The 15,897-nt window shown below is 41.2% G+C and overlaps 1 protein-coding gene across 2 annotated transcripts in view; it reads right to left on the reverse strand.

Annotated features, from left to right (window-relative positions):
* HAPSTR1 (HUWE1 associated protein modifying stress responses) overlaps positions 1-15,626 on the reverse strand; it is a 44,223-nt gene extending 28,597 nt beyond the window's left edge. For both annotated transcript variants that reach the window (XM_087815653.1, XM_016219285.2), the window contains exons 1-3: positions 15,374-15,626; positions 14,727-14,807; positions 5,330-5,605 (exon numbers count right to left, since the gene is read on the reverse strand). In XM_087815653.1, coding sequence (XP_087671779.1) covers positions 5,330-5,605; positions 14,727-14,807; positions 15,374-15,599 — 583 coding nt within the window. In that variant the 5' untranslated portion in view covers positions 15,600-15,626. The remainder of the gene's footprint in view (positions 1-5,329; positions 5,606-14,726; positions 14,808-15,373) is intronic.
* Positions 15,627-15,897: the final 271 nt, after the last annotated feature.

Consider the following 15,897-nt stretch of genomic DNA (forward strand, 5'->3'; position numbering starts at 1 on the left):
ACTCTACTTCCTCCCTCTTCCATCCAGGTCTCCATCCCCCCCCCCCCCCCCATGAACGTATGCCCCATTCTTACTCTGGACTCTTTCAACTAAATCCCCATGATAAACAGACCTCGGAATGAAGACACCAGATTTCAACCTAAGGCTTTTCCAGGCACAGCACTAGTTTGGGTAAGCCAACTCAGAATCTCTCTCCATATAGCAGAAAAAGAACATCACCAACCTCACTGGTTTATATCAACATGAAACAAGCTCAAGATCTTAGCAAGTAATATAAGTAGTTATCAAGTAGATATATAAGTTACCCCACCCTCTGAAGTAATTTCTGAAATCTTAAAAAACCACCAAGTCTAATTGTGCATCCAGGCAAAGAGAGCACTCATAGGACTTAGAACTAACCAGAAGTCCTGCTCCTCTCAAGTCAAAAAACACACAGTGCAGAAGGGTAGGTATTTTGCTTAATTTCTCATTTACTGTATCACCTTATAAACAAAGTATATCACATTTCACAACAGAGGAGGAGACTGCCTTGGAGAGGCTAACCATCTTACCCAGGGTCATACTGGGAAAGTACAATATATATAAAGCTTACATACTCTTCCTACTAAAGTGAAACAAATACAGCAAGTCACAGCCACTGATATTCAATCCTACTTATCCACATTCCCTTATGGGGAAACCACCAAAAGGTACAAATCTCACGTATTTTCTGATGTCTTCAGAGAAAAAAAAGCCTGGAGACCTATTCCATCCCACCCCTAGTCCTACCGGTGGTGGGGAGGTAGAGAAACCCCAAATGTACAAACGTAAGAGGCACAGTGGTTAAGAGCATTCACTTAGGAGCTAGAAGGATCTGGAATATCTTTTTACTCCTTACTGATCACTTCCATGTTAGTCAAATAAGCCTTTCTTCATTGATAAAATGGCAATGACCTAAGATAAGTGTGAGGATTAAAGAATCTCCTAGGCAGGGAGCCTTATACCAAGTAAAACCAAAAGTATAGTTCTTACTACAGTCATCCTCAGGCCCCACTCCAAGTCTCAGTTGTTCTAAATTATGTTTACTTTGTAGCTCTCCTAAAGTACACAGGTTACAGTGTACCTTTACTGTAGTCATCTAAGGATCTGTATCAAGTCCTTCTAAGGGTTCTCCGCCCACACCATGTTGCATCCATTAACTTAACCGACCTCTGAACCAGTGCTAAGCTCAGAACACATCTGCACAAGGTTCTGTTAAAGCCAGAAGCTGTAAGACAAGGCCCCTTCCCTAAAGTAGCCCTAGTCTACTGGAAGGAATAGCCATGGAAAACAATTCAAACTAGAAGGGCAGAGGTACAGTTCAGGGAAGGATTGAGAAAATTAGAACTGAAGGAAAGCTGTCAGAAGAGACTTTTAATCAAAAGGATGAACAGGGAGAGGGAAAAGTTAGAAAAGAGAATGGAGGTAAGTATTCAACAGATCAAACAATATGACTAATATACCTGACCCCAAGGTTGAGAACAAGTCATAAGGGCCTTGCAATGCCATGCTGAGTTCTGACTTCAACCCTATAGGCCACAGGAAAACAAAGGTTATTTTTCAGTGACGTGAAGATCACTGATATTTGCAGATCACTCCAGTGGCCCCAGGAAAGATGGACTGGCATATGGGTCAACTCAGGACTGGGAAACAAGAGCAGGAAGATTACTCCTAGAGCCCAGGGCTCACCTCCTCCAGAGAGCCTTCTCTGAAAAAACAGCAAGCTTGCACTGTGAAATATCCCTTTCTGGCCCCAGGATGTCTTACACATAACATTCAAGACATTAAAGTATTATCCAAGTATGTGTTGGCCTCCACGGAAAAGAAAGCACTCCATTCACTTATACATTCCCAGAGACTGCATAGAATCTGCATGTACACATCTGCTATGTGTGTTTTCTGTGACTGGGGCTGGAAGGATGAGTCCAGTTTGAAATCTGTGTGGGATAAACACCTGTGGGACACCAAGTGGAGATGTTCACCAGAAGACAATGGGGCATACATATTTGGCAGTAAGGAGAGAGGGTCTAAACTGGCAGTACAAATTTTGGAAATTAAGACTGAGATTGCCCTCGAAGTGTTTGCAAGTCAGTGGAAGAACCTGAGGAAAGGTCAGAGAGCCTAAGAATAGAAAAAATTTCTCAAAGACAAAAGATGACTAAAAGAGGGATAATGAGAAAGGTAGAGAACCACAAAAGGTCCAAATTATTTTGGTCTGAAATCTGTTTACATAAAAACAGGTGACAGGTATTAACTCAGTGCTCAGTAAATTTTCTTAATGTTGAGACAAGGACTAAAGGGCAAGGACAGAAATCAATTTGGCGTATGCTTATGTTTCTTTGACTTCTTTGAGATTAATATCCAGATGACTAGATCCCATGGTACACAGAAAATAAGTACCAAAATAATGCACTCGATTATATTCCTTAAGCCTCAATAACCCTTAGTTGACACTTTATTGACACTGACAACCATTAACTGGTGCACTTTTGATTGAAACTATGAACTTAAGTCTAAAGCTGATGAGGGTACAGATCAGAGGATCTTACTCATTATCACATCCTCACTGTCTACATGAAATACTCTACAAATACCTTACATCTTTGCCATTTTTCTTCAAATAAAGGGCATATTTTAGGTATATTTGCGCACATTTGGTGCAGGTGAGAATTTAGGACCTGATAAAGAAAAAGCTATAGAGGTAATTATCCTCTGATAAAAACAGAAAGGATGTGAGATGTGTGAAAAATTTAAAAAAATCAATGTGACCTACTTGATTATAAACTCAAGAAGTCTGCTTCAATATACCAATTCTTTACCTATGAAAGTGAGTAATTTTCACTTCAATTTACAGACTATTCAATAAACAAGATCATTAGGACACCTCATTACAAAGTTAGTCATTTAGCTGCATTACAATTTAGTTAACAATGCCCTACCATTGAAAATCATTCAAATTACTTTGAACACTCAAATCAGACTAGCATTCCCAATACACTGATGTTCTCTAAAACCACTAGAGCACAAAACTCAGTATAATTTATGTTTCTGTATACTCTTTCAAGGAGCCCTATTTATTACTTCACCACAACACACATAATTTTAACTACATGAATTCGGTGCATGAATCCTAGGAATAAGAGTATACCGAGTCTCCAATATACTCTGAATTTGCACTCCAATATATTCTGAAGGGAAAGATTATTTTTCTACACACCTTTCTAAGTAAGCTTTTATAAACCCTCACAATTTAAACATAAGTTAAAACTATAAAGTATCCCCTCTTAAAACATCATCAAAATTCCCAAAGTTCAGGAAAAGAATAAATCACAAATTTAAGATTCAATTTAAGAAAATGTAAGGGGAGTTGGAGGATAATAGTTGTTTGGGAGGACCTGGCTTGCCCTTTTTACAATGTGTGCAAAACGTAGGTTTATAGTTCTGAGTATGCAAAATACAGTTCATTCTTCTATTATTACTGATTGATTATTCTGTTATTTTCCAAGCAAACAACTATAAGCCTACTTTTGCCCATCCCTCTATACAACTGCATTAAAATTTAAAGCAAGAGTGGCACTTAGGTTTCTTAAAACTATCTTCTAAAGTATAGTATAGCATAACAGAAAAAGACACTTTAACAAGAGAAGTATGGAATGAAGTCATAAATTCACTCGAGATAAAAGATGAAAAGCAGAATGCTTAAAACAACTACATCAAATACTACCATGCATTAATATTAATCTGACAGCCCTGGCTGGGTAGCTCAGTTCGTTAGAGCATCATTCCCATACGCCAAGGTTGTGGGTTCAATCCCCAATGAGGCACACACAAGAATCAACCAATGGCCCAGCCGGGTGGCTCAGTGGTTGAGCATCGACCTAGGATCTAGATGATCGCAGTTCAATTCCCGGTCAGGGCACATGCCTGGGCAGCGGGCTCGATCCCCATTGGGGGAAGTGCAGGAGGCAGCTGATCAATGACTCTCTCATCATTGATTTTCTCTCTCCTTTACTCTCTCAAAAAATCAATTTTTTAAAATTAAAAATAAAATCTGACAAACTATGTATGCTTTTAGTAAATTTTCCGTGGTGGTAGAAGATGTGAAACTCTGTATTTCAACAGGAACAGATCAATCTGTGTTTTGCCTGAGTTTCAAAAGTTCTGATGGCATAACTATTCCACTATATTAGAAAGAGCAAGCAGTCGTATCGCATCCACACATCAAAGTTTCCTGCAATAAATGTTTTTGTACTGTTAACTTTAAATTATAAACTCACAATCAGGAGGGAGGAAAAAAAAAAAATCAACACTTTTCAAAACCCATTCTGGTTTTAAAATAAAGAATCAAGGTTTGCCGGAGAATAAGACTCTCTATAAGCATTAAAGTAGCAAGGATATAGAAGCCCTTTGTGTATATTCCACTATTTTTATTACCAGCTTACTTTGTTCTAGATGACCTACACTATGGCCCAAATGTTAACAGGACTCATGAACTCACTAATCACTTCTATATGCTTAGTCACTGCCACAATCCATGTTTTCATCTTGGTTTCAACCAAGTCCTATTATTACGTTATATTTTTATAGCAGCCCAGTTCTATTTTAAAGTCTGTATTAGAGAACAACAAGCTACAACAGACTCATTGACTACATACCAGGCTTCTCCAGTAATACTTAAACCCCTGGTCAAGAATGCCTTTTTATGGCAGGTCTGGCCCAGGGAAGATGGTGAAGCTGTCCTCTGACAGTCTAACAAAGAATGGACCTAAGGGACATAGACATAAGGGAAGTCGATTATTCTTCCACCTGTCCATTCCCACTTGGGTCATCAACTCTCACCATCTACAGGCACATGCAGTAACCTAAGAGTTTCAAAAGGAGTTCCCATGAGAGCTAGCCCAACAATTACCTGTCTTACTAGCCTGTCACTGACCAGGCTCCTCCAGGCAATTAATGTGGTAGAATTCTTAAAAACACAAGAACTTCCTCTTTGCCTCAGAAGAGGAAGAAAATATGTACAACGTAAGTGTAAAGCAATAAATTCTAATCAATGCTGCAAAAGGCTGTGTTACTGTGAAATCAGTAAGCTCAAACTAACTTTCTGGAAACTTTTTAAAATGGGCTAGCTAACATTAAAAAGTTGCCCATATAAGTTTTTAGCTTCCATTCTATTTCAAAATTTCTAGAGCAAGTAGTTACTATAATGGACAAAAAAACAGACACTGTATCTGGACCTAAACCTAAATGTGAAAATGGATCCACAGGCACACTCTTAACCATTTTCCAAAGAAATATGTTTAAACGGCTTTACCATGCAGAGCTATGGCTTCCCGGAAGGGTTGCAAATCAGTCTCTACAGATGAGCTAGTTTCCGTTGAAGTAGCTCGGTTAGGGGACACTACAGTCAGTCTTGGGGGAGCTCTAGAGTTTCGTGGTGGAGGAACTTTCCCACACAGGAAGCTGATCAAATCTTCTCTACGAATAGTTCTTCTGCGCTTTTTAACCCAAGCCAACACATCCTTATTGCGTCGCTGATAGCCAATCTGAATTCCAATATCAAAACTTCGCTGATGGGTATCCACGCTTTCTGTTGGAAAAAAAGAATAAGAAAATGATACATGATGATCAGTAGTCATGCTGCATTTTCTTCAAAAACAAAAACTATTTTACAAGTTAACCAAAATGAGTATCGTGAAGTACAGGGTTTTCTAAGTCTATCAGTAATCTATTAAACTGAATTCTATTTTGTTATATATAACACATCACATAGTCATGGAGCTTCTGCCTTGTTCTTTAAAAACTTTAAATAAATAAAAAGAGGGACTATTTATTATTAGCCAAAATTCCATTTTTTAAAATGCTATTCCCTTAAAAAGCTGGCTACAATAACCTAAACTAGCTTGTTTAATAATGCTAACAATGGGGAAATTATTAAGTGTTTATTAGTACTAGCTATACTCAGCCTCACCTGAGAAAAGGTAATATACACATGTATCTTAAGAGTGGTACTACTGTCCCCATATTGCAAATGAGGAAACAGGTAATGAGCACTGAGTAACTTCACCAAGGTGACAGAATATATACAAGAGTTAGAATTCTGCTCCAGAGTCTGTAGTTCTTATCCACTAAGCTATACTGCTCTCCTTCAGAAAAAAGTGAATTCTCATGAATTCTAAATAAGAAGATCACATCATTCAATGGATGACTAAATTTTGCATATCACTCAGGCCACACTCATCACAGCAGCATTCACCATGTTATTTTGGAGATGCACTCCTACTGACAGGTTCAGCACTGATTGAGGAACACACTGAAAGCAGCAGCAAACATTTTAGAAATAAGCGGAAATTAATTCTGATTGACTACTCGACAAAACTGAAAAGCACAGTGGAAACAAAAAAGCTTCACTCATTTCCCTAGGTATATTTTCATTCTGTTCCAGTTCTCAACAGTTTTCCGTAACTCAAACCAATCCAATACCAAAAGACCTTGCCTTAAAATCTCTGGCCTCCCAAGTCTCCCTTTAGATACCACCCCCATATGTACTGAAACAGAGTTTTCAATAAAACGATCCGTGTTCCTTTAGTGGTTTTATATAACTGAAATTGAAGTTACTGCAATTTATTTTTAGTTGAGCTGCTAAACTAGCAGAAAATCACCAGTGTATCTTTATAAAATTAAAGGTAGTTCTCCTTTACACCCCTGGACCTTTAGTAAAAGCAATAATTCTTGTTTAACACAAAGAATCGTCAATCATCTATTACTTTTCCTGGCCTTGATTTTAAAAATTCTTTGCCACACAGACAGACTCTGGGAGGAGGAGCAATAACCAATGAACAGCTGTGTCCCAAAAAGAAAAACCAGAATCCAGGTATCACTGAGGCTCTTAAACTGTATGAATTTGTATTATTTAAAAAGAGAGCAACACAAGCAGAACATTACAAGACCTATTCCTCAGCACATGATCAGTCCTTACTGCTAAAAAAGAAAAATGGAAGTTGTCAATAGGAGCACTCTTAAAAATATTAAATTCCATCGCAACTTTGAAAAACTAGGCTATTCTAATATTACAGATATATGAAGTAGCTTGGGAATGAAGTAATTTATCTAGTGTCTCACTACCAGAATGGCCAAGTTACATGAATCAACGTCTTCTGATTTCTCATTTCACATCAACAAAGGAAGCATGAAAGCTCCATTTTAAGGGCAAATTGCACTTAAGAGGACAACACAGCACTTTGCCACCTCTCAGTCTTAAAGACTTAGATGAAGCCAACCTTAGAGGGGTAGATAAATTCTAACATGACCTTGTCAAGCTGTGTCTAAACCTTAAGTGTTCTAAACAACTGGAAGCATTTTAAGAGAAATCAAGTGATCAAGAAAACTAAGCCCATCCCCCATCCCATGGGACTTGACCATGTAAAGGGGGAAGAAATATAAAATGCATGACCCTAGAAGCAACCAGGTTTCTACAAACCTGTCGTACACTTAAAAGAATTGTTGTAATCAAATTCGTAACTGGAGAAGATTCTGCTTCTAAACAGAATGACTAAGGAAATTTCATTTTTCAAGAACCAAATGGAGGTAAACCAAATGGAGGTAGGCCCAGACTGGATATTCAGAGGGGAAAAAGTTGGAAGCATGAAAGGGATACAAGAAACAAGCCTGAAGCAGGCTTGGATGGTACAAAGATGAAGCAGACATATAAATGTACACCTGGCAAACCAGACCGCAAAAAAGAGAAACACCTGATACAAACCTCCAGATCCAAAGGTGGTTTAAAGAAACTGACAATCCAGGAAAGAAAGAGCTTGGCAAAGTTTTGGTTTGTTCTGATTGAGGACACAAGGAAGTCTCAAAAGTTAGATCTGCAAGGGGCTGATGATTTAATCAGATTTAAACAAAGTTGGATTAAAGACAGTTATATAATTAGTTGTGAACTTCTTTTATATTGTATGCAACTGACCAATCATTTCAACTCAAACATTCTGTCTAAGTCTGAATATCAGAACCAACTAAGAACATACTAAAGATTAGGCATTTTGAGAACACTGACTTTTATATACTACAAGGTACAGTAGGAGAAAAGCATATATAACATTTAAGGTCTTAGGGTACACGCTTTTGCACTGCCTGGGCATAACTTAAGTTTTATGCCATTAACATCATCTCCTTAAAGGCAAATCCAATTACTTTACCACCCAGATTAATCCAATCTCAGTTATTTCCCTAAATAGAAAATTTGGCATTGACACTGAAGTTTTTAAAATACAGTCCTGCCCTGGCTGGTTTGTCTCAGTGGTTAGAGCGGCAGCCCACAGACTGAAGGGTCCCAGGTTTGATTCTGACCTAGGGTAGGCTTGATCCCTGGCCCTGGTCAGAGCAGGTACAGGAGGCAACCAGTCAGTGTTCTCTCTCTCACATAGATGTTTCTCTCTCTCCCCCCACCCTCCCCTTCCACTCTCTGAAAAGCAATGAAAAAATATATCCTCAGGTGAGGATATTTACACACACACACACACACAAAATACGGTCCTATGTTTAGGACTTTAAATAGTTACTTGGTTGAAAATAAAAACCCTCCTGCAATACCTTGAACTAAGTAGGAAAAACTTAAATGCTTATTAGAGAATCTTACGCATGACTAGACTACCTTTTAATGTAAATCACAGGTTAATTTAGTGTCCAGCTAAACACACAGGATGGCCTCCTGAAAACTTTCAGCCAAAGACGGGCTTTGAAAACATCTGAACCCTGACAACAGACACCCAAATTCTAGAAGCGCAACATGTAGTTACAGTGGGGGACAATCTTGGGTCCAATACCATCTTACTGATGCCAAAGTCACTGTGGAAAAGGGCCATAAGCTTAAAGGTTAGGTAAACCCCAAGGGCATCATAAAATGTCAATATAACCTTTAATCACACAACACATTCATTTCCTCAATCAAGAAATACTGATTCGCCCTAGCCAGTTTGGTTCAGTGGTTAAAAAGCGTCAGCCTGAGAACTGAAGGGTCCCAGGTTCGATTCCGGCGAAGGGCAAGTACCTGGGTTGCAGGCATGACCCCAGTCCTAGTCAGGGCACATGTGGTAGTCAGCCAATCAATGTTTCTCTCTCTCTCCCCCCTTCCACTCTCTCAAAAAGCCATGGAAAAAATATCAAATGAGGATTAAAAAAACAAAAATAAAATAGTGACTCGTCCCAGTCAGAGTAGACGTCCCACATTTCTTATTTTTTTAAAAATGTTTTTATATAAGCAGCTGAAATTTAATTCATGAGACTTTTAGAAGTCTAAGCCTCCCACTACTGGCAATGGGGCAGTTGGCAAACAATGATTTCTGAGGTCAAGACCAAAACACAAAACTTCCTTACACGGTACACTGACAAAATCAATCAGATTTCACTATTTATAGTTTTTCTGATAAAAGCCTTGTGAGTCCGCCAGAGCAGATATTCCAATTTCATAAACAAGGAACCAAAACTGAGGTTCAAATGGCCTTACCCAAGGTTAGGTAAGTGGCTCAGCTACTTTACAAGGTATTTCTTTACAAGGTATTTCTTCCTCAATAATAGAGAAGCCACTTTCCCTTCTCCTTAAGAGGATCTACAAACCAGAATAGCACACCACTGTATAGTACTAACCAGTCTGTCACATGAAAAATATATATTATTTTTTAAACATTTCATTAGAAATGAAGATCTGAGTCATAGCGAAAATAAAATTGTTTTCCAATTGTGAGAATATGTATTCACCTAAGGAGGTCGTATCCAAAAATAAGCACGAAGTCCTAGTTACTTACATGTTTACTTAATTTTCACCTAACACACAAAAAAAGGACAGGAACCAAGGAAGAATCACTGCAACCAATTGCCTGGCATCCAATCCTCCCTTCCTTTCCTAAAGGTCCTCCAAGTTTTTGTTTCAATAGCTCTGGAGAAAGCTTCTGCTACCATTTGCTCAAGGCTGGCACATGTGGTTTAGTCCTAAATTAATCTGTACAACCCCAAACTATGGCTATCATACTTGTTCTGAGTAAGCATGTGGCCCAATTCTGGCCAAGAAACTGTGGAAGTCATTTGTTAACAGCTCCTGGGGGAAAGCTTTCCCAGCTCCTCTAAGCTTCACTGAGTGAGTGGCCCTAAAATGTGAGCTGCCAACATTCTGAAATTAGACTGAAGACAAAGCTCACACATGCAAGTGTGAGTACACAAGAGTGCAGCGCTACAGATCCAGGGAGCCTGGGCTACTGAATTCATTCAACCTCACCCTCACTCTGCAAATTAGAGAAGAGCCAATCCATGTCCACACCACTGAAGCCAGCCTAACTTGTATTTTTCTGGTATCTGCAGCCAAAACATCCTTTTACAGAGAAGTTAAATGTAAGAAAATGATTGTCTTCTATAAAAACTTACAGACAGAACCTAAAAACAGTATTAGGAATAACTGAGGCTACTACTGCTCTTTATAAGTTTAATACAATTTAAAACAGAGTTTCTAATTATGATCCATACTAAAGCATTTTGTACAGTCTCAAAGTTCAATAATAGTTTTTTGCAGCAAGGAAGAGTCACAAACAAGTTCCAGAAAATTGTAAGGAACTGAAATTCCAGTATCTGTCTCCAAGTAGCATATGCTGACCGTTTGTTTATACATCAATCCACAAATTTTCAGTTGTTCAGTTCACTTTCAATTTATACATAAATCCAAAATGGCCCACTAAAGTGAGACAACATATTGGAAACAGAATTTGGCACCAAGATATCAAAAATAAGGATTTAAAGGCATCATACTATTATTCCACCTGAAAATTTTATTTACATTTAGCCATTTTAGGGAAAAATGAAGGAAAGCACACACCACGAAGCTTATTCCAATACAAGAAAAAAAAAGTATAGACAAAAAATAAACTAGAGTATTCTTCCCTTCCTCTTCAGTACCGCCCACAGCCAGAAACATCTGAAAAATAAAACTTGACCACCAACAGTCAACCCTAACACTTGAATTCTCACTACATGCCAGCACTAAACTAATAGCTTGTACAATAAGTTGTGAATACTTATCCCCATCACTTACATATAAGAAAATGAAGCAGCACAATGGTGAAATTATCTTGCTCCGCTGTCTGTCTCCAAGACTTTACAGCTAAGTTAGAGTAAGTCTTAATTCTAAACTCAGATAATCCAGCAGTAGACTCCATAAGGATGCTGGCCTGGGCAAATGCTGTTCGAGGGGAGACCAGAAACATCTTTAATATAAACAATACCAAGAGAAAGATCTCAACATGTGGTAGAACTCAGCATGCAACTGAAGTTTCAGAAGCAGTTTTAAAATGTGAAGAGACAAAGAGATGATGCATAGCATAAAAAAAGAATTATAGAAAACATTCACAAGTGGAGAAAAAAGTGGCTCTACAGGGTAGGGTCAAGCACTGGCTCATAGGAGCTGCTAAAGAGCTAGGGCACCAGCACCCACCTCAGTCTGACCATGTGAGGCTCCCTAGGATGGCCTTGTCCTAGAGGACAACCAGTAGCCCCACCTGGTTGTAGCCCCACACAGGAAGAATTTGGAATTACATAAAGAGAGTATGTACAGGTAAGGAGAATATGTACTTTCCTAACAAAAAGTCAAAAGATGGAGATTGGAAACCAGTCACCCAAGGAAATGTAGTGGGTGGCTGGTGGATTTAAGAAGCAAACACACAGGTCAAGTGCTTCCCAGGTAAGCATCAACCTGGGCTATATTAAAACGACCTCAGTAACTTTTAACTCCCTTTAGTTGCAGACATCAAAAACTGTACTAGACTAAGCAAGAGACACAACCAACATGACTGAATACCGAACATCACCCACCTCAGAATTATCAAATCAACATAAAAACAAGATCCAGCAATCAGGATTTTTCTTCCCCTTTCCAAAAAAGGATGTCAAAGTCTGGTCCTACTTTGTGGAGTAGAAGGAACCATGCACTCCATTTTGTTGAGTTGTGTCCACACTGAGGGGGCGCCCCAACTCACTCTCCTCCAAATTCTTCCAGCTACATTACTACCCAACCAGCTGAAGGTTCCATTTTTCAAAAGACCACAGGCATTCAAAAGGGGCCCTCTTCTAGGCCTATACCTCAATCCTGACTTCCAATGTGCTTATTTTAGAGTTTATGAAGAATTTGGTGAATGTGCCAAGCTATCCCCAGGCTGCAAAATGAGACATTTTTTAGCTTGCTAGGTTAAGTGCTTAATCATACAAAATATAAGAACACTGCCCAATTAAAGAGATCCCCCCAAACCTTCCCCCTTGTAAATTAAATTTAAATATTTAATCAGAACCACGAACATTCTGATTGAAATTCACCACTATTTAATGCTGCATACACTTGTGACACTACCTCGCCAATTTTATTAGATCTATGTAAGGTATCCAATTATTCCTATAGTTGAATTGTGTTCTCTACACACCACACCCTGAAAAGAAGGAGGTAACTGCAGAGCACTATCCACACTCCTTAAATCAGGTAAAAAATGTTGCTACACTACCAAATTCCACAAACCACCACTTACCTTTTCTATCAGGTAAAAAGGAATGCATTTAACAAAAATAAAATACAAAGTAAGAATTCAGTCTAACAACTCAGCATTTGCAATAATGCAAGAAACCTGTGTTTTTTTTAAAAATGAATGTCTCCAATTTTCTGAAAAATACTACTAAATTATAAACATATGAAAATCAAGTACACAAGTTAGAGATTTCAAAGTTGAGCTTCTAAGCCCATCTTCTTATATGAAGAATTAGGACTAAAGAAAACTGCCAGCTTTAGGGATACAATCTTGTAGGCAACAGTACCAAAAAAGCTAGAGCACATTCATATTTTTGTATGACCTAGGCAAACCTGGCACATAGAAGGCACTAAAAATGTGTTGCCTTCCCCTTTAAGTAAAAAAGACAACTGCAACAAGCAAATGGATAACCCATGGTACAGTCATACAACAGAAAGCTACTTAGCAAACAAAAAAAAAAAGGCACCAAGCTATTTATTAATGCATGCAATATGAACTAAATGGATCAGTCTAGGAAACATGGGAAAGTGAAATAAGCCAGACACAAAAAGCTACAAACTATAAGGTTCTATTTACGAAATTATGGAAATGGGAAAAACCATATATACAACAATCAGATCAGTGGTTGCTAGGGGCTGGGGTGGAGATATACAGCAGTTTATTTCTTAACAGTACATGTTTGTCAAACTCAAGCTTACCTCTTAAAAGGGTAATTTTACTGCATGTAAGTTACACCCTAAAAAATCTGAGTATTTTAAAAAATGAGTTATACGTCTTACTTCAAAATCCCCTGTCTAGATGAAACCAAGAGCCATTCCAGAGAATGTTCCAGACTGTCAAGCACTGACGGGGGTTAAAGCAAACTACTCAGGAGTCAAAATTTAAGGAACTCAACCACATAAAATCAAAGCTGCTCACTGGGGCACATTTTAATTATGTTTCCCTTTTCTTGGTTAAGCCTAGAGTATTAGTTCCTCATTCCCTAAAATTAACATTCTACTCCCCAGTTTCAGTTTACATTCTCAAGTTACCATCCCAAAAAAATGCAAATTCTACCCAATCTCACAATTCGGACTTTTTTCTCGAAGAATGCTACCATCATTTGCATATACCTACACAAAATAAGAATCTGGGCATCAAGTCACTCCACAGACTATTTTGGTAATTTTGAAATGCAGTAAGTTCCATTACTGTTAGCAGCAGCTTCTGGAAGTTTGAAAGCATTTAATTATGTATTTACTAAGATTAACAAATTCAAATCCCTTTTCCGTAGAAACCTTGCCAAAGAAAAGAAAGTCAAACCCGAATTTCCAAATCTTCAAAATCAGTAAGGCACAAAATCTTAACCCACTGTTACTAAGAAAGCACAGTGGACAAGAACGTTTATTTTAACGTATCTTCATGTCATCACAGAGGAGGGAAATTAACTCCAGAAAGGCACTACCATAAAACACAACTCTATTAACTGACATTCAGGTCACAGATTTCCTGTCAACACTGTGCAAGCAAATATCAGATACTTTTTAAGACAAATATTTGAAGCTGGTCGAGAAGAGCAACGCATTAATATAGACACAGGTTACTTCAATTAGCTTTCAACGCACTTAAATGCTACGAATTATCATGCTCTAAGTCACCCGTCTCAAGAAATCTTTTCCACCGGTGCTTACAATTCTTCCCCCCACCCCCTTTGTGGCACAAAACCATAAACTCTTTCTCCCCTTGGTTGCCTTTTCCAAAGAGAAGCTCCTCTCCCCGAGTCTCAACTCAGGGCTTCTCGACCTCCGCACTGTATGACATCGGGGGCGGGGGAAGGGGGCGGTGACGGTAACTGGACTGTCTTGTGCCGTACTCAGCAGCCCCCCTCCCCCGCCCCAGTGATGACATTCAAAAATGCCCCTAGACGTTGCCGAATGTCGGGGAGTGAGGAGAGCGTCAAAACTGCCCCCAGCTGAAAATCACTGATCTAACTAGAATACCACCCGAGTGTCTGAGTTGCAAGACATTGAGGGTTAGGCGTTGGATTCAAGAGCAGAAAACACTCCCGCAGTCTGGGTCCAGGTAAAGGCGGCCAATACACTCGGAACGCAGGACTTACACCCTGACGCAGGGTGCCCTTCCCCTTTATCGGCAATGCAGCAAGGTTATCTTTACCTTTGTAGAGGTTGGTGACAGCGGTGGCTGCATTTTGGAAGGGGACCCAGAGAGAAAGTCCTGGCTGCTGACACACTCGGTCTGAAAGAGTGGTAAAGAGAAAAAGAAACAGAAAGAAATGTTATTTGGGCTTCAATCACTCCCGAACGGCCATATTAGGTTTCGCCATTTTGTTCAAGGGTTTCGGGATCCCACAGTGATTGGGAGGAAAACAGGAAAGGGGTCGCGGAGGGGTGGAAGGGAGAGGCGCGGGGCTCGGAGGCGCAGCCCGAGACCCAGCCGCGGCGCAGGGAGGTGCCCCCTCAGTCCCCGCCCCGAGGCCGGCTTCGGGCACAATAGAGCCGGCCTTGTCGCCTCCCTTCGCCATTTTGTGACTGGGGGCTCCTCCCCTGCCCTCCACGGCCCCGGGGCGCCCGGCAACCGATCCGGAGGAGCGGGCGAGCTCCTCCAAGCAGGCCCCCAAAGGAGATCTCCCCCGCGCCGGCCCCGGGCCTCCCCCGGGCGGCCCCCGAGGACCGGCCTCCCGCGCCGCCATCTTGTGAGGAGGGGGCAGCGGGGCGGCGGCCGGAGCCGGGCAAGCCACCCCGGGGCTCTCCGCCGAGGGTCGGCCCCGAGGCGGCGGCGGCAAGATGGCGGCGACGGCTCACCTTTGTAGAGCTGGGCCACGGCGGTGGCCGAGTTCTGGAAGAGGTGCCACAGTTTCTGTTGCTTGTGCTCGGGCTGTGCCTCGGCCGCCGCCTCCTCCTGCAGCTCCGGGGGCAGCTGCTCGTCCTGCTCGGCCTCTGCCAGGCACTGCCGCTCCCACTTGGAGAACCAGTGCTCGGGCCCGTGCTCCTGGATTTCTGCCTCGCCCTCTTCCTTCCGCTCCTCCATCCTCCGCGGCCTCCCGCGGCCTCGCCGCCGCCGCCGCCGCGTCCTCCTCAGGCTAGGCTCCCGCGGGAGCGTCGTCGTCGAGCGGCCTGGTGGCGGGGCCCAGCGGCCGGCGGCGGCTCCTCGCGGCGGCCCAGGCCTCCTGCTCCCCGACGACCTGCGAGCCCCGCCCCGCGGCCCCGCGCAGCCCCGGACGACCCCCGCCCCGGGCCTCCCCACCCCCGGGCCCTGCCGAGGGTCTCCGCGGGCCGGAAGACCGCCGCCGCCCCTGGCTTCTACGGTCCGAGCCGGTCTATCGCCC

The sequence above is a fragment of the Miniopterus natalensis genome, chromosome 3, assembly GCF_054644295.1.
Source record: "Miniopterus natalensis isolate mMinNat1 chromosome 3, mMinNat1.hap1, whole genome shotgun sequence".
NCBI lineage: Eukaryota > Metazoa > Chordata > Mammalia > Chiroptera > Miniopteridae > Miniopterus > Miniopterus natalensis.